The sequence below is a fragment of the Cnephaeus nilssonii genome (genome assembly GCF_951640355.1).
Source record: "Cnephaeus nilssonii genome assembly, chromosome: 6".
NCBI lineage: Eukaryota > Metazoa > Chordata > Mammalia > Chiroptera > Vespertilionidae > Cnephaeus > Cnephaeus nilssonii.
In genome coordinates, this window is record NC_137077.1 from 33717645 (window position 1) to 33737166 (window position 19522).

At 41.2% G+C, this 19522-nt stretch overlaps 1 protein-coding gene across 2 annotated transcripts in view; it reads right to left on the reverse strand.

Annotated features, from left to right (window-relative positions):
- ITPR2 (inositol 1,4,5-trisphosphate receptor type 2) overlaps window positions 1-19522 on the reverse strand; it is a 427719-nt gene that overhangs the window by 21396 nt on the left and 386801 nt on the right. For both annotated transcript variants that reach the window (XM_079773600.1, XM_079773601.1), the window contains exon 55: window positions 17789-17949. In XM_079773600.1, the coding sequence (XP_079629726.1) occupies window positions 17789-17949 (161 nt within the window). The remainder of the gene's footprint in view (window positions 1-17788; window positions 17950-19522) is intronic.

Genomic DNA, 19522 nt, shown 5'->3' on the forward strand with positions numbered 1-19522 from the left:
GTCTGTAGCTGTGTGCAGTGATGAGGTTGTGTCAGCTTCTCTCAGTCTGATCCACTGAACATTCATATCATGCAACTAACTTCCTCCCTTTGTTCCAAACCTCTGCTTATTAAGTAACCTTCTGATTATAATCTGGTTTCTCAGGAAACCTTACACTGACCAGCCATCATGTGTGGCCGTTCTGCTTGCATATTATAACTTACCTTGTTAACTCCATGCATGGGTGTTCTGATTTATCCACATCTCTGTCTTTTGACTCTGATTACCGTGTTCCCACCCTAATTCATTCTGTGTGCCCTGATGGCATCAAGAATGTGAGCCTGCAATGATTAGCACAGGATCTAGAATTTATCACCTAAGAAAGAGCCCATCTGAAACCCTGTCCCTGAGAAATCAATGGTGAGCTGCACTGGGTCAGCCTCCCCAGGCAGTAGCCCAATATCATTGCATTCCCATTTGATTGGATAGAGCATTTGTAGCAAAGCAGTATTCTATCTATAGTCATCGGGTACATTTTGGGAATGATAACAATGAACACAAGTTGTGAAACGAAGTTGACTGGCTCAGCTAGCGTACCAAAGCAAGCCACAGTTTTATGCTGGGTTTACTACTAGCAAGGTTAAACTGGAAACTCGAAGCAAGTCAATTTTCATGTCTGAACACAGAGGACTTGAGGAAAAGAAAATGAACAATGGGACTACATAGAATGAAAATTAAATTAGTAACTCCCGTAGCCTGCATACCTAACAATATTTTTAATATAAGAGAGCATTGTACATTTCCCAAGCACGCCAGGATTCAAGAAATAGCTCCCGCAACTTTAATTACATGAATCATTTTTTATAAAATTATTTTTTTCCTTGACATATTGTATCCTCAGACTCAAGACATAGGAGTTCAGAAGTAATAGATCAGAATTTTCATTAAGTACACATGACATCTTTAAAACTTTAACTTGTGCATGCTTGTTTGCCATTATATGTGTATATGAGTTTACAGTTTTAACTTATAAAATATATGTGCTCGTTTGTGCATTTATTAAAGAAGGTAAGAAGCAGAAAATATGTTCTCTATGGAAAGTAAACTGTAGAAAATATTTGCACACTTTTTAAAGGAATAAAATGTTTTCATTAAAAAGTAAATCTATCATTTAAAGAGTTTAAATAGGATATTTCTTAAAAACCATTTTGTCTGATTAAGGCAATGTTACATGACGAAGGTCGCTAAGGGGTCCAGGCCCAAGAGTAAGGGAGTGTGTAAGAGGAAACCCTTCCACAATGCTGCTCACACAGCAGGCGCCTGTGTAGAAACCATTTCTGATTTGAGTACTCTTAGGTAAAACAGTGTTATTCTTGCACATTGTGCAATTTACCAGGAAAAGTATAAATTAGTTTAAACTAGAAAATAAAAATAATACCTTAGAATTTTTTTAAAAAAGATACCAGATGAAATCTATTTTAAATTAATTTCCAGTTTAATATCCTCTTTTGCTTGTAGACAAGTTTTCAGTGATTATGCAACACATATTCTCATTTCCTACATCAGTTGGTCTCTTCATGAAACAGTTTAGCCTGCTTTCCTTGTTCTCTTTGCCAGCTTTGAAGACATTACCCATGTGGTGTAGAAAATGTAGTTTCTCCTAGCTTAATGGCTAATTACAGTAACAGAGGGGGAAAATAAGAAAATTCAACTAAACTGCAAACATCTAATGAAGGGAAATGTGAGCTTTAACTACAATTTCACACCCTGTTATACCTATGAGTTTGTGTTTTTTTAAATAAAGCCTTTGTGGACAATACTTTTTACTAATTTTAGTTTGATATTTTAATGTTTATTAGGTATCTATTTTACAGACATGGGCTTCAGATTATGATTATATTGTTCATAAGCAGGGTTGTCCTTATCAGGAATCACCCAACTATAGTCCTATCTCGGCCCTATCTTGGAGATAAGATACATTCTTTGGTTGTTGTAATAACACAAATGCAATCTTCCTTGTTCTTCTCCACTATGGTTTTAGGATTTCTTTTAGGATAAGAAGACTAAAGAGAATGCAAGTTTTGATGGGAATATTCTTCCTCCTTTGTACACCCCTATTTACATTAATCACTGGAGGGAAGCACCACTTGATTTGCGAGAGTGTACTTTGGTTGAATGTCTTCTTCTGAGAAAAAAACAAACAAACAATAAAAATGACCTGTTGAGCATAAATTGACTACTTGATCCTACAGAAAATCGCTCATACTTTCATTGAACTGGGGGACTGAACATCCACACTCATTGAACTGGGACTGATTAAAAACAATGCCAGTTTAATTGTGAGCTTTGAGGATTATGTACAACCTCAACTTTCCCCAAATTCTCAAGCTATATTGCAACTTTTGATCTATTGAATTCTGTGGAGTGACTGTACAGGCTTCTATTATATACTAGAGGCCCAGTGCACAAAATCTGTGCATGGGAGGGTGGTCCTTCAGCCCGGCCTGCACCCTCTTGCAATCTGGGACCCCTCAGGGGATGTCTGACTACTGGTTTAGACCCAATCCCAGGGGTCGGACATCCCTCTCACAATCCTGGACCGCTGGCTCCTAACTGCTCACCTGCCTGCCTACCTGATCACCCCTAACCACTCTGCCTGCCTGCCTGATCATCCCTAACCACTCACTGCCTGCCTGACTGCACCTAACTGCCTCTGCCTTGGTCCCTGCCGCCATGGCTTCATCTGGAAGGATGTCCAGAATGACATCCGGAATGTCGTTAGGCTGTCGGTCTAATTAGCATAGTATGCTTTTATTATTATAGATAGATTGGATGCATCCTATTTACAACCATAGATATATAATTTTATCTCTGAAGGTCTTTGGAGGAAATTGTGTAAAATACTATATCAAGGATTGTTAGAAATATTGAAAGATTTCACGATGTAAAAACAAAATGCATCAATGTCACTGAAGTTGAACAAAATGGCTCCTTACTTTTCCATATACATTTGAACCATCTTGTCCACAAACTTGTTCAATAAATAGTGCATGAAACAAGCATTTTGCACTTTGTCCCACAGATGCAATTTGCCAACCTGATTGATTTCTTTCTCTATAGCTCATTTAATTTCTACATACTCTATATTTTCTCCTTTATTAAAGATGATGTAATCTTGGCTACTATCGCATTCACATCCACCAAACTACTGAGAACAAGATAGAGATGTAAAGATGAGGCTAGGAAAGGATAAAGTTTCACAAAGCTTTGCAACTGAATATAAAAATCTGACAAAAACTCATAATGCAGACATGGAAGATAAATGCAGCAATGAAATTATATGAAGAGAAGAAACCTAGCAGAAGAACCAAACTAAGACATATACCTGGAAAAAATAAGAAGGAGATATAGGAACAAGCTATTTATTCTGCGAAGATTCACTGTGCCACTAAGATAATAAACATATCAAATAATTTGCATGTTGCCGGATAGAGAAATTGCATTCATGTATGTTACCCCACATTCCTATCACTGTTTCTATCTAATTCTCCTTAGACTGTGCCCTGTCTTTCACTAATGAAATTGATTTTTATTCCTTCTTAGGTAGTACTTTCTTAGAGAAAGAATGAGAGAGAAAAGATATGGCTGACATGGGTTATTGACCTAAATAAATCGGATTCCAGCTTCAATTCTATCTTCTTTGCCATTTTCCTACTCAGATCAGAGCTGGCAAACAAAATGATAACCATTTGAACCATGCTTTTCAGTGACTGGTTATGTCTTGCCAAGTAGATTTAGTTGACAATGTAGGATTCCTTGGTGACCACGAGGATGTGCAGAACCTTCTAAGGAAAAGAGCTCCCCTGCTTTTCTTCAAGGTTCCTATGTAACTCTCCTAACAACCTCTGGCTTTCAAGTCTATCCAGACTTGTGGTTTAATTATAAAACCACAAAATATCAGAGATCGAAGGGTTCTTGATTTAATTCATCTCCATTGGTTTTCATGAAAGGAAGCAAAGAGGAGGCTAAATAACCTAGTCAAGCTCTCTTATACAGCTTAATTTCTAACTCAGTCTTCCATGTCCAAGAGACCCATTTTAGGTCTGTTGGATCGCTGATCAGAGGTTCCACTTGAACATGTATAGACTGAAGTTATAGTTCCCACCCAGTAAGTTTCCTCTATCCATTACTGGAAGTCTTCAGACATAGTTTTAAGTATTAAGGTAAATAATAATATCTTTCTTTTTTAACAGAGGAGGACAGTGAGGCAGAGAGGTTAAGCTAGGAAGTAGCCAAGCTGGGGTCTAAACTCAGACAGTAATATATGTGTTCTTCTTTCTATGCCTTTTTGCTTACTAGTTGACATCTGCATTATTAGGACTCTGAGCCACTAAAGGTATCTTATTACTTATTTCTTGTTCATTTGTTTATTCATTCAATCATCCATTCATTCAGATAATATTTACTAAGTAGTTACTAAGTGCCAGTCACTGCTTTAAGTCCTGATGATATAGCACCAAACAAAAACAGAGTCATTGCCCTAATGCAGATTACATTCAAATAAGGAATACATGCAATAAAAAAATACAATATCATGGCTGATTTCAATAAGTGGAGAAATAAACAAGCAGGTTAAGAGGATTAAGAATGATATAGTCAGGAGAAGAAACCCCTTTTGATAAGGTGACCAGAGAAAGCCTCTCTGAAGTGGTAACATTTAAACAGAGACATCTAGGATGTGAAAGAGTGAGTTTTGAAGAATGAGAGAAGAACAAATGCAAAGGCCCTCGGGGAGAAACAGGCTTGGCGTAGTATGGGAACAGCAAGGTCAGTGTGGCCGGAGCTGATGAAGGCAGAAGAGGCAGAGGATGGCGGGTGTCAGAGCATATGGACCTGGACAAGAAGTTTGAGTTTTATTCTATGCACTAGGAAGCCAGTGGAGGGTTCTGAACAAGGGAGTGAAATATTCTGGTTTACATTTAAACTTTTGCTACTTTGTTCTATGAGGAATCCTCAGTAGAAAGAATACTCAGTACGGAAGCAGAAAGACCAGGTTAGTGGCACCTGCAGCGGTCTAGGTGAGGTTTGGAGGTTATTTGGACAAGAGTGGTAGGTGTTTTAGGACAGTGATAGCGAACCTATGACACGCGTGTCAGCACTGACATGCGTAGCCTTTTCTGATGACACGCGGCCGCATGCCGAGGATGAAACATTTGCTGCTCCTGAGGATGAAACATTTGCGAAATAATGTTTTTTCCTCAAAGTGACACACTACCTGAGTTATGCTCAGATTTTTGGCGAAATTTGACACACCAAGCTCAAAAGGTTGCCCATCACTGTTTTAGGAAGTAATAGAGAACTATCTACTTTATTGGATAGTGTAGATGAAATATTTTGATGGAGTGTATGTTGTGTACAAGAGAGAGAGAAGAATAAAAAGTCTTAACTTCCAGTTAAGGTTTAAAACTCACTTCCAATTAGTGCTTTAAAAAAAAAGGAACAACAGACCATCCTCGCTTCTGGTCAAATCATTGTTCCACCTCACCCGTCCCTTCCTTTCTAATTCTGGTTCTTTCCATCATCTTTTTCATCAGTGTGATTGTCACTGGTTTCCCTTTCTTCAACCTCTTGCCTTTTTACTACATCCTGCTATGGACTGTAAGACTCCTCCTAAAAATTCCATTTAAAGCATCATGTCATTCCTCTACTTAAAAATCATCAGTGTCTCTCCTTTGTGGGATCAAGCAGAAAGTCCTTACCTTGAGCAATTCATTCCTGCTACCATTTAGCCCCAACCTAATCCAGGGTGTGTGTCCACCCATGCTTTGATATCCATGACTCAAATCTGCTTCTTTCCCTTACACACAACATCCTCTCCCCAACCTGCAGAACAGCTCGTGACCGGTATGTAGCACGTGCAATCTTGCTGCCTGCTGTCCTCATCCAACCTTCATGACCATATATTATGCTCCCCCAATTAGGCCCGAGATTCGTAAAGGCTGAGAATTTATTTGTCCTGTATTTGTTATAGACATGGTAGGTATTAAGTAACAGTTGTTGAATAAATAATGATTTCTTGAGCCCTGAAAGCTGTTATGATCCTCAGACTCTCACGTATATTTTAAAATTTAGTGAAGCATCTACTATGTGTCAGATAGTGCATACATATTAACTTGTTTGATCTTCATAGAAACAGTAGAGGTAGGAATGTTTACCCAATTTACAGGTGAAGAAACTGAGATATAGGAAGGTTAAATTACCTGCCCAAGACTCCCAAAGTCCCCAGTCTGTGTCTAAAGCAGCATGCTACACTGTGTCACCCTCATACACAGCACCCTTCCACTAAGTCCCTGTAACACCCCACATGCTCATTTCATTCTTGGTTATTTGGGCAGAAGTGAGATATTTACTAGAAAACAGGTGAGGAGAAGATGATGCTCTCAAGTAAGAAGAATATCATCCCCCAAAAAATGAGTTATTATACATCCACTGGCCCTATGTCTTTGTCTTCTAAAATAATATTTCAAACTGGATTTAGTGCTTCCAAATGGTCCTCAGCTCGGGAAACAGGAACTCCCCGAGCCATGCAGCACAGTAGGATGCCCATGCAGAAAGAAACTTAAAGAGAGCCAGGATATTCTTTCTCAAGCAAAATGTGTGCTTTGTGCTGGAACTTTTTCAAAGGTTGGAAAAAATGAAAAAGGTGATTACACGACTGAAAAATGCTGCAAGTTCTTCACTTGAAGGAGCCGAAAATGTACTCTTTGGAAAATGAAACAGGCGTCCTCTGTTGTTCCCATCCTCCAGCCAGGATAAAGGCAAAGCTTGCTGCCTCTTCCCCTCCAGGTGAACAGATAAAATTCATTCTTCTATAACCTTTGTGCTGACTCCGGCAGCTCCTGCCACCCCCTTCCACAACAGCCTGCCCTGTCCTCGCTGGGACACTCCCGATAGCATCACAGCATGCTTCTGGGTAAGATCTGTCCCGTAATCAGTTGTAAAGCTCAAACGGAGTCACCGGTTCAAGCAATTCAAGTGGCGAAGTGAGCTCCTTCCTGACTTTGGTTTAACAAAGGAACAAGTGCCATGCGGACTTGAGTCAGAGGCAGGCCACAAGACAGCAAGGTCCCTCTACCAGATCTGTCCCAGGGGTAATCCTCGCTAACTTTGTAATAACTGCTGACTTTTTAGGACCGGCCTTCTACTCTCAACAGGATACGCTGTGACAGGCCACACCTGACCTGATCTCCTCTGTCCCCTTTCCAGGAGTTCGCCCAGTGCGCAGGATTTCACAGGTGGTATTTACCGAAGAAATGGAAGTCCCCTGTTGCCTAACCTCTAAGAGGAATGCTATGCAGAATCAGTAACTGTTTGAACATTAAACGGCTTAACAATGCTCTGAATCTGCAAAGTCATATTTAAATTTAGCCATATTACTTTGAGCAGCCAAATATTTTAAATAGAAGTAGAATAACCAGGTATTTGTTGAGCAATAATCCTGAGCCAGGGTTATTGAGCCTTTTTAAACACGAGGCTATGTGTGATTTTTCCTAAATCCATGTAGGAACCGTAGTAAAGAGGGGTATTATCCCCATTTACGGATGAGGAAACAGACTCAGAGACCTGGGGTAACCAAACCTCAGATGCTATCATTTCAAAACACCATGATCTCTAAATCCACATTAAAGCAACTGACTCCACTAGCCTGACATCAATGACTAATCCCTAGAACACAAATGCTGAATCATTTTTGTAAAATTCAGCAATTATTCTTCAGGAATTCCCTTAGGTAAAACTAGCCCAAAACCCCATGGACATGAGCTTGCCTGATACCCCTACGTAACACAAGGGCAGTGTTTCAGCCTGATTGCCGTCTTCACTAATCACTCATGTTTTGGCCTGGGCTGCGCCGGTCTATTAAAAACCACTGGACAGCAGTCGCGTCTTTACGGTATATAGTGCTCGTTCCCACAACTTACATTTTGATGGCATCTGCTACTCTCTGGAAGAAAGCCAGCATTTCTGAGTAAAATCTACCCGTTCCACAACGTGGATTTTTACTGTTCCAGAGGGCCAACTGAGAATTGAACAAGATCTTACGGTAATGACTAGAAGTGAATTTCTTTCTCTTCCTTTCTGGAGTTTTTTCTTGCTGGGTTTTTCTCTTTCCTGGCACAGCAGGGAGACATCTTTTTATTAAGCTTATGAACGTCCCTTTACACATTTAAAATAAGTGACTTAGGATAGGTCATGATTTCAAAGAGGCTTCTATATATTGAAGCAAATCCAAATCACTTTGCTCAAAGCATTTGGGCTTGCAGCACAATCTCATACTGGACCCTATCAGTGCTGGGTCACAGGAGATCCGAACACCAACCTAAACATTTCTAGGTTCACTGGCTGATGGAAAGTTAGATCTTTCAGAGTCTTCCAATGAAGACTGTTTTTCCTCCTTTCTGGTTCTCCTGTTGGATGAGTGCAATCTGGATGGCAGACTCTTGACAGTATGATGATTAGTTATTGTTGGTGCTAAATAACAGAGCTCTGTGACCTTTCATCAAAGGGTGTGCTCTCTGACTTACTTACTTTATATAACCCCCCTTGGACAGTCTCATCGAATCTGTGATTTCAACTATCACATATACTCCAGTGACTTACAACTCTTTCTCGGCACTTACCAAATCTTTGTTGAGTATTTACTATATACCAGGCACTGCTCTAAGCACCTGGGAAACCCTAAAGAATAAAAGAGACTGCGATCTTATTCTTGTGTGAGTTGATTGTTACTCACTTCTTGCTGGAATTACAGACCCATGTATTCCGTTTTGTGTTGAACTTACGCATTTGAACACCCAAACTGTACCTGTGAAAACTGAGGTGATCTCCTCAAACAACTCCTGTGGAACCCCTAGGATTTGAGCCCCACCTCTCAACCTGCAAGAACTCGCCAAGGCCAGAGACCTAAACCACCATCTGCCCGCCTGTAGGGAGTCCTCTACCTGAATCTTTTCATAGCCGTCACCTCCTTTCAATCTCCAGTGGCATCTCATTTCAGCTCTCCTCATTGTTCCTGGGTAATGAAATCTTCCTATCTGCCTTCCTCTTGCCCAGGATGACCCCCTTGAATCCACTTCTTACACTCCCAGGGAACTTGCTTTCTAAAACATACCTAACCTTGCTTCTTTGCTTTACTATCTCTGAAGGGCTTCCCTGAGCTTTCAGGGTAAAGTAAAAACTTGCAAGCACACAAAGTCCTTGTGATCTGGCTCCTGACCACCACATGACCTCCTGCTCGGGAGGGCCTCACTCTCTCCCCAGACAGGCCCACTGCTCCCTCCACCTGCTGCATCCATGCCTCCCTGACTCACTCAAGCATCCAGACGTGACCTCCTGAAGCCTCCCTTTCCAGGCCATCTGCTCTGCGGCAGGCTCCCCCGCTGCATGGTGCCCTCACCTCTCCTTTGTTTCATTTCTCCGACTCCTGAAGGCAGTTACAATACCTGCCTCAACCTTGACTCCCTGAGCAGCCCGGGGCCTGGAGCACAGAAAGCATTCAGCTTGTGCTTGCTGAAGGAACAAACCTTTAACTGACGGGCAAGGGTTTGTCGATCTGCATTTTCAGGTCATTTTGTGCCATACCTTAACTATTGCAGCTTAGACACCAAGAATTCAAATTCCTTAAATTACTGGAGAAGCAGGAAGAGCTTTCTTCCTTCCAAAGGATGCCTTTTGTTTTTTAGTTTGGTTTTTCCCCCTCTACCTTTTCTCCAACACTTGACATACACATATTTGATCTTGGTCAAAGTTTACCTGATTCTTCTGAGGAGAAGGCACAGCTAACAGGAAAACCATAGACATCAGCCCCCAGAAAAATCTACACTTGGAGCCTAGCCCATGCACTCATTTACTGAGCACTATAGATAAATAATGAACTTCACTGAACCTCAATGTCCATAAAATGGGTATAATGAACTAAGATCACATGCAAAGCTGCTAGCACCTATCATAATTTTAGTTTCGTTTCTTTTTTTTTCTGTGCTCAACCTTTCCCTTTAAGATATACACTTGGCCTGGAATACATTCCCCTCCATCCCATCTGACAAAACCCTCCTCGTTGTTTAAGGTCCTGGTAATCTTCTCTGTGCACGGCTCCTGGTGCCTCCAGCCAGAAGGAACCGTCCTGTCCTCTGGGCTCTGGAGGCTCTAGGTCTTACTCATTTTGTTCAACAAACCGATGCCAAGGGCCTACTATGTGTTGGGCATTAATTAAGGGCTGAGAACACTACAGTGAATAAAACAGATGTGTGAATGCCTCAGTCATACTGAAGAGAAATAAACATGTCAACAGCATAAACACCATCTTATGGTAGGTCAGAGAAATATGAGTGCTCCACAGGAGGACAGGAAAGAAGGTAGCTGGAATGGGGGTGTCAGGGAAGGCGCTAGGCATGGAAAGAGCTGGGGAACAACTATGAATGGGTGGCACCCACATACCAAGGCTCTGACCAGGAGAGAAGTATGGCATGTTTCCTGCAAAGAACCGTCGTTGAAGCATAGTTGGCTAAGAAAGGGGAGATAAAATGAGACTGATGAAGTCGGCTGGGGCCGGACTGCATAAGGTGGGTTATATGCTAAGTACCACTGAATGGTTTTAAGCAGGGACATCACAGAAGAATCTGTTTTGGGATTTCTCCAGCTGCCGTGTTTGTACATTTATTACATCTCTCACCAGAGCCCTGATTTGCACTACAGCTCCTGGTGGATATAGCTGTCCTCTTTATTACATTAAGGCTGTGTGAGGGCACTGATGGTGTTTATTCTTGTTTCTAACAGTGCCTAGTGCATAGCGCTCCCCGGTAAATGCTTGTCAAATTAAATCGGAACATCCTGCGGCCTCTGTCTTTCTCACCTGCCGTTGCCATAACTGTGGATGTAATGTGCCTCCTCTTCGTGGGAAGCTGCAGTTGCCCACCGGTTCTGAGCGAGTACATCTTTTCCTATTAGGATTCCTCTCGGGCCTTCTTACCATTGTAGGGTGGTCAGCTGACTTCCTGTCTCCCGCCAGCTCCACTCCCTGCCCTGGACTGACTGTGGACAGCCCCTTGTCTGCCTAGCGCAAGGCATCCTGCTGAGAGTGCTGGCTGTAGTGGCCTGGCCTGCTCGCAAAGGAACCAGTGCTTCTAGCTCTACATGCGGTCCCAGAGCATTGAATACCAACAGGGCATTATGACCACCTGCGTGTGCCTGGAACGTGAAGGACACAACAGCCCTTTCTGTTAGCTTTGCAATGTTGGGCAAGTTACCAGTCCTTTATAAGCCTCAGTTTCCTCATGTATAGAATGGGGATAGTAACAGCAGACTGCCTCCTTGGGTTGTTACAAGGCTGTACAAGAGATTGTCACGTCAAACAATTAGCACAGAGCCTGGAATATAGGCAGCATTCATCATAGGTCAGGAAATTAGCAGTAGTATTACTAGTATGCATGATTTTACTTAATCCTCATAGTAACGCTAAGGAAGGTCTTATTCTATCCAGAGTCCATATATAACTGGTACGTATAAATACTGCTGTACTAGTTGTTAAACCTTTGTGGGTTTTTCTAGTTGCTAAGTGTTTTTTTTTTAAATTAAAAAATATATATATGTTTATTGATTTCATGGAAAAAGGGAGAGAGAGAAACATCAAGGATGAAAGAGAATCATTGATTGACTGCCACCTGCACGCCCCACACTGGGGATCCAGCCCGCAACCCAGGAATTGAACCGTGACCTACTGGTTCATAGGTTGACGCTCAACCATTGAGCCACACAAGGCTCCTAGTTGCCAAATTAGCCATTGTCTCAAACCATCCAAATTTTCCCGCCCACCCCCCCTAACCCTGCAGCCTCCTCTACTTAGATTCTTCTGGGATCCCTGCCTCCCCCTTCTCCCCATGATCCAGCAACGAAAGGGACAGGGCCTGGCACAGCAGGAGGCCTGCAGGACCCAGATATGGTTCAGATGGTTCTGTTCTGGGTGCTGACTGGTTGGCTGAACTTATTTCATTGATGGGTAAAGTGAAGTGCAGAGGGGAGAAATGAAGTCTTTCCACCAACCCTGAAGGTGAAAATCCTGCAAAGTCCAACATCAGAATCTACTGCCCAGGTTTACTCCTTTACACAGAGCCTCTCCTTCGACACTGGTTGGAAAAAGTAACAAAATCCATTTTTTGCCTCTTGAACTTGGAGGACTATCACCTGGACACCAGCAAATTGGGTTTTCGATGAACTCAGGAAGTAGCTGCTGACATCTCTGAGTCAGCACCTCACCTGCCTGCCCTCGTCTTTATTCCCCGTCCTGCTTCCTACCATGAATTTCATGAGGACGCTATTTGGCTCAAATCCTACTCTCGCTTCCTGCACGGAGGTCTAATACCCTGAGCCCTGGGATAGTCTTCAAGATGATGAAGCTGTGTACAGCCACACAGTTAAGTACTCACCATTTCGATCGCTACTTTACAAACTAAGAAGAGGCCTAGAAAGATGTTAAAATGCGTGCAAAAATGTGGCAACTCATATATCTTGCATACGAATAACTCAATAAGAAAGCAGAACAGTGTGGAGGAGAGATTCCACGACGACACTGAAATCCAGAGCAGGGAACTGAAAAAGATCCCTCTTAAATTGAGGACACATGTGTGGACTTAAACTGTGGAAAGTGAAGGTGGTGGCTCCTTGAATGTAAACGTTCACTTCTTAATTGTGCATTCTGAGCTGCCAGGACCCCCTGGGCTTGCCCTGATATGTAAACATTTTAAAAAGTGTCTTGTTAAGGTTTAAAGTCTTTCAAATAGGTCTTCAAGACTGAGCAGTTACATAATTGGCTCAATTAGATCCAATTACACAATTAGTGTAGATTAGAAATAATAGAATCAGAACATATAATTTCATAATGATACACGATAATAATGCAAAAATTAAGTTGGCCAAGGGTGCTTGTGCAGGAGGGGTGCCTATAGGTCTTAGAAGACGCGATGTCTTTCATGAGCCCAAGCATCCCCCACCTCTGACAGTTTCTGTTGGAAAATATGGTTTAACTAAGCAACGTTTATTTTGAGTTCTGGACATGGAAAACAGCATCTGGAAACGTGGTAGTTCTTTTTCCTCCTTTATGAAGCTAAAGTCAAGGGTGACTCCATTTCTTTTCTGTCTCATTAAAAGGAGGATCCCTCTCTGAGGTCTTAATAGATGATTACAACGAAGAATTCGTGCTGAAGGGTAAGTTGCGCTGATGCGCCCACCGGTGCACAGGCCTGCCCTTGTGCGAGCGGAACAGCTCAGACACACTCCGGAGGGTTGGTGCATGTGTGGGAGGAGCTGGGGGAGAGGCGACAGAGGGATTAAGACGCCTGTCTCTCAAATCCGGTTTTTATTATTGCCTTCATTATACTTGGTTCAGGTGGCCTGACCCTTCCCGCTGCCTTTTTATCTTCTGATTTTCCAAAAGGGGAAAGATGACATTTGACTAATGAGAAATTCATGTCCCAAACTCTTGCAGCTATGTTGGTGCATCTTTCTGTAAATTGTGTCCAACTACCGAAGGACTAAGAAGAGACCATCATGTGTTAACTCGCTCATGTTTTTATTTATTCATTCAGTAGGCATTTCGAGCCTCCCCAGGGAAGGGACTATTTCTTATTTATCCTACGTATCAAGCCCATAGCATGACTGCTAGCCTGTGGGAGGGACTCAATGTATATCGAATTGTTTTTAATACATATCACAGATATTAACCTGTCCTGTTCTGTAATTACAGAACAAACAGCCACTCTATTCCTAGTTGTGGCCTTCAAGAAACTTACAATCATTTTTGTGTGTGTGTGTCAAGACAATTATCATGTTAACGAAAACATGACTTAAATTGTCCTAGTCGACACTGACACAGTGACAGGAAATAGTTTTTTTGTCAAGAGTCAAATAAGGAGAAAAACTGAAAAGTGTCATGAGGAAATAATCGCCCAAAAACCATGGTCATGGGGAGGTCTGCAGCCCAGCACCACTCTCTAGGGGGGGAGGCAGCCAGTCTCTGAACATGCGTGGTGCCTCTCTGCCAGGCACCTGGGATTTGATCCTGCTGTTGGTCAAATTAAGTAGCAAATACCCCCAAAGGCCTCTAACATCTCAGCAAATGAACACTGAAAATCTGAAAATGTTCCCCAAATGTCAGAGCAACATCTAAAAGCTTTGGGCATTTTTTCTAATGATCTCTATTTTGTGTTTTCCTCCTCGGTCATCATCCTTTGGGTAATGGGAGAAGCGAAAGGACTTAATGATGCTCAGAGGCCATTGTGAATACAGGCTACAGGATTTATCCCTTACACCCTCCCTTCTAATTTTTTTATTTTTTAATTCCCTTTCATTATTTTATTTTCCTGCACAGTCCTTCTTTTTCCCTTCTCATTTTCTGTTCCCAATAAACACTAGCTCAAAATATCAATTCTCTTATCAAAAATGATGGTTTGTTTGCAAGACAAAAATCTATTCTCCAAAATACCTTGATCTACTTACATCTCCCATAACAATATTCCAGAAGATGCTCTGCGTTAATTCAGATACTCAGACAGAGGATATTTGAACAGCGTGGCGTAGTTTGAAGGCGGGGGTACGGAAGTTTGGAGTCTCTATTAATATTTCAAAATCTTTACCCTATCACTGGATGGATTTAGAGGCACAAACATATTTCCTTAGGTTCTAACATCTAGAAGCAATATATTAATTTATTTACAATGTATGTTTTAGTGCATATTGGTATACATCTTCCTTGTTGACATAGCAATGAAGTATAGACATTAGAGGTGAATTAATATACAGAAGGGAGAAACATCTCCCAAATTTGTTATATTCTTTTTTTCTCATTTCACCAAAAGCTAGGAGGCATTTCCTAAGGGCCCCAGGGTACAAATCCGAGTTACTTAGTGTAGTAGAATTCAGATGAGTTGTTTTGGGAACAAATATAAGGAACTTGCTCATTTTCTTTTGCATAAATCCTTGATTATGAAAGCTATATCAATTACAAAAATTTATAGCTTCTTTCAAAGACCTTTTAATAAACAAGCACTTAAATCAACTTGGTAAATGAACCTGTTTGTAAGGAGCAAATATAAAAGTGGCAGGACATGTCTGGAAGGTTTCTTACCAAACTGTTATGAGTAGTTAGCCCTGGGTTGGACAGGGGGAAAAAGAAGTCTTTAAACTGAGCTGCAGATGTGTTTCAAATTGTTATGTGTTCTAAAATCTTCTCTTTCTTTACAGGAGGATCAGGATTACAAAGCTACAATCTCCACAGAGCTGGGAGTAACAGATTTTCTGAATTAGGTTCATCAGCTATAGATTTTTAGAAATTTTTCAAATCGGCGATTTCAGTAAATGAACAATCTCCCATGAGAATGGCTTTTTGTTTCCACCAGTTCTGAGCTTAATATCACTCTTCCTTCCCCTGACCATTAACATTCAGGAACAGTGCCTGCTCTCTTGGATGTGCACTGCTTGGATGAGAATGAGACATTTCGTGTTGGAACGAGCTTGCGAGCTCTTCTCCCTCCAGTCACGGTCCTGGAGAGAGTGCTGACAAAAGAGGACGGACAGAAACACAGGTACGTTCGTGGATACCTAACAATTCAGGTACAAGTGCCTGGCAGAACACTGGTCTTCATGTCAAGGCTAAAGATGGGTCTACATTTTCACAGCCATCTTCTCTCACGGTGGAAGGCACCTGCTGATTTCCTCATTACAATTTCCAAAATTACAATTTCGACCTGTCTCGTCTTTATGGCCTCTTTGTAGCAAATGATGCCCTTGAACTGTGACACTGAAATGCTCATCTCTTGGCTGTCGATGCACTCCACTTTCTGGTTCTCCTTCTGCCCTTCGTATTGTCTTCTTTTCTACTTATTTTGCTTGTCTTTCTTCTTTTTCCTAAATGAGAGGTCTGCCTCTGGCTTTCTCTTCTCTCTTTATAGTTCTCCCTTCTCCCCCACCTCTCTCTAACCTGATGGCCTCCATGGTGACTCCATGTGGATAGTCACAGTGAAAACTGTAAATTACTGAGGCCCTACGCTCTGTGCTAAAATCACTTTACATATCATCTCACTGATACCACACCAACCATTTTCTGCCTTTTAGAGGAGGAAGCAGAGTCTCAGGTAGGTTCAAAAACTCACCCAAACTATCCAAGACCATACAACAAAATAAGTGAGGGAACCAAAGTTTGAGCCCATATTCTTCTGGCTTTAAGGTTGCATACTGTTGTCACTACACTGTCCCTCCTAATACATGACTTGGTCTCCAGTCACAGTGGCACAGTGCACTGAGGTACAGTCTCATAAGTGCCAATGTTTCATTCTTTTGAGTTAAGATAGCTCTTGTAATAATCATAACCTGCATGTCTTTTTCCATATAAACAATTGTAAACCTACTTTTGCCCACCCCTGTATATATTAGTTAAATTTACTCAAACTTTGATAAAGTATAACAATGTGAGGTCACACTTCCAATGTAATGATTTACAAGCTTTTATTCCCCATCAAGCAGAAACAATATGTTTCACACAAATAGTCCCTGAGCATCTTGAGATCAAGGCTATAAAATAATGACTATAAATGCATACCCTGAAAATGATTACTCCCCCCCCCCCACAATTTAGAAGGGAGAGAGGGCAGAAAAAGATATATGGAATAAAATAATATTATGTCTACTACCATATGAAGAATGCAGAGAAACAACTTATAGTAGGATGCAAGTCAACAATAAAAATGCACTAAAAATGTGGAATTGTAAAAATATAATTTACATTAAGTCTCCTGTGACATAAATATTGTCAAGTAAGGTAAACTGCTGCAATATTAACTTGTACTCCTTAGTATGTTAGCCTCTGAACATGTTCTTTAGTTGCTCCCCATACTATAGTTTGTCTTCCTGAGTGGATGGTAAGCTCCCAGAGTGAAGGCTAGAGAGCCACTGATGGCTGTCCTGCCACTTTGTGGTGTTTACCAAATGTCATCCTGGGGACCGAGCTGCAAAGAGGATCATGATGCTTCTAAGGCTTCATTCTCAAATAGCTAATGCAATTTTGCCGGGTGATTTTTGGAAAAGAGAAATCCAATACACAGCTAGGTTTATTATAAGAATATGAGAATTTATATCAGATGCAATGACACTCACTAAATGTGTATCATGGATACACGAAAGCTTCCCTTTAAGCCAGTCAGTTTTAATCTTCTATGAAACAGTCGAAGCTCTGGATCACAGACAACCACACCCTCTGTGCAATGCTACTAATCTTAATGAGGATTATACGTAACTGGATGTGGCAGGATCACTGCAAATGCATCAACAGCACTGATAACCTATGCAAAGTGCGTGTAGACAGAAAGCCAGTATTTTCCCATTAAAATCGAACACTATACTCTTCCCTTCCTTAAACCCTTGAGTTCTGAAATTCAAGAAATTTCTTAAAGTATGACTCTTCTGTTCACATTTGCCAATGGGAAAGTTCCAGATTTTTGGAATTGAGACATAGCAGGAGGTATAAGGTCAGAAGATTACAGATGGTGGAGAATTAATTCTTCAATAAATATCTGTGCACCTCCGATTTAAATTTGGTTTGTATAACTAAGAAGTCCACTGGGAACCAGTGACTTAGCCAGTATAGCAATACTACAGTGACTGACAGTCCCGTTTAAAAGTTAACAAAATGGGAAAATGGTAGGGTAGAGAAGGAAAAGCATCCAAAATCCAATACAGTTCCAGATCAAACCCTCTGATCACTCACCACAATCATTTGAGCCACATAACTTTCAGGTCCAGTGTATTCAGTTGGGTCTTTAACCTTCACCAAGACGAGGAAATACAAATAATGCCACATGTTGTGTTCTGACTTGATGTGCTCCTCAAATGACACAGTTTTATTATCAAACTTGTCCCTCTCGAGTCCTGCAGAACACGGGAAACACAAGGTATGTAATCTGTCACTTAACCAGCACTTCCTTCTTAGCCTAAAAACAAAACACAATAATGTGTGAAAAAAATGCTTTCTGTAAGCATGCGTCAATTTACTATGATTAAAAATAACTTAGTACATAAGACTTCCAAGCAGAAAAAAGGCCATAGTTTATGGATTTCTTCCCAACTAACATTTCCCCCCCAATGGATACTTGGGAATGTATTATTATAGGTGTAAAATTTGCAGATAATTTCAAATAGAACCATATCAAAATAGTCAAATTAAATTGGACCACAAGTCTAAGTAGAAAAAGTAAGATTGATTGTGCAAGAAATGGCACACATGCTAATCAGGACAGAAGAAAAAAGTTATTTAATCCAGGAACCTGGGTAAAATGAGGGAAGATAGCCAAGAGCCATCTCTTCAAACCACTTGTGACCAGTGAAGAGTAAGTGAATGTCCACCATGATCTGGGCTCTGAGTGCAATAAGGACTGAGAGACCCGTCCACGCCTCAGATGACTGTGTTCCAGCCAGTCTAGGAAGGGGACCATCTGCTCAACTTCCAGGGCACATTTTCAGTCTCTGGATGGACACTGAGGAAAAGATCTGGATAGTAACACTCTTTTTTTCTCAAAGGTTGAAGATTGGATGAAAGGAAATGAATGGAGATGAAGAAAAACATCCATGGAAAATGGATTAGGAAGCCAAGTAAAATGGGATGTTGGGATTCAGTCTGGTTTTTCAGTTCAGATGTTAGAGAAGAAACCAGGAAATTGAATTCCAATCATGGCTATTTTTTTTCCCCTAAGCATATTCAAAAAAAAAAAGAAAGAAAGAAAGAAAGAAAAAGAAAAAGAAAAGAAAAGGCAATTGAGCCATTCAGGCATGAAGAAGACCCTTTCAATATTAAGACACAAAGCACAATAAGTACAAAATCTGTCCCAAATGAAGGAGTGACCTTTTAAATTATATTATTGGATATTCTAATGGAAAATACCATAAAATTTAGCTGGCTGATGGCTATGCCTCATCTTATTTGATCTATCATCGGCTCAGCATGTCCCAAATAGAATCCAATCTTTTTTCCCAACCCTGCTCCACCCACAGTCCTCTTTTCATTCCACAGCAACACCATTCTTTCAGTTATTCAAGCCAGAATCTAGGAGTCATCCTTGAATCTTGAATCCTCCCCCCACTTCCCCCGCTCTCTCTCTCTCTCTCTCTCTCTCTCTCTCTCTCTCTCTCTCTCACACACACACACACACACACACACACACACCACCTATATTGAAATTCTTCTGCTTCTACCTTCAACATATACCCAGAATCTGATCACTTCTCAGCACCCCCACCACTACCACTCAGTCTGAGCCATTATCGTCTCTCATCTGGGCTACTACAATAGTCTCTCAGGATCCCTGTTTCAACTCTTATTCTCTACAGCCTATTCTCAACATAGCAGTCAGGTGATCCTCTAAAAATCTAAGCGAGACGGTGTCTCTCCCCTTTTCCAAACCCTGCAGATCCTCACCTCCTTAGAGTAAAGGTCAAAGTCTTTAAA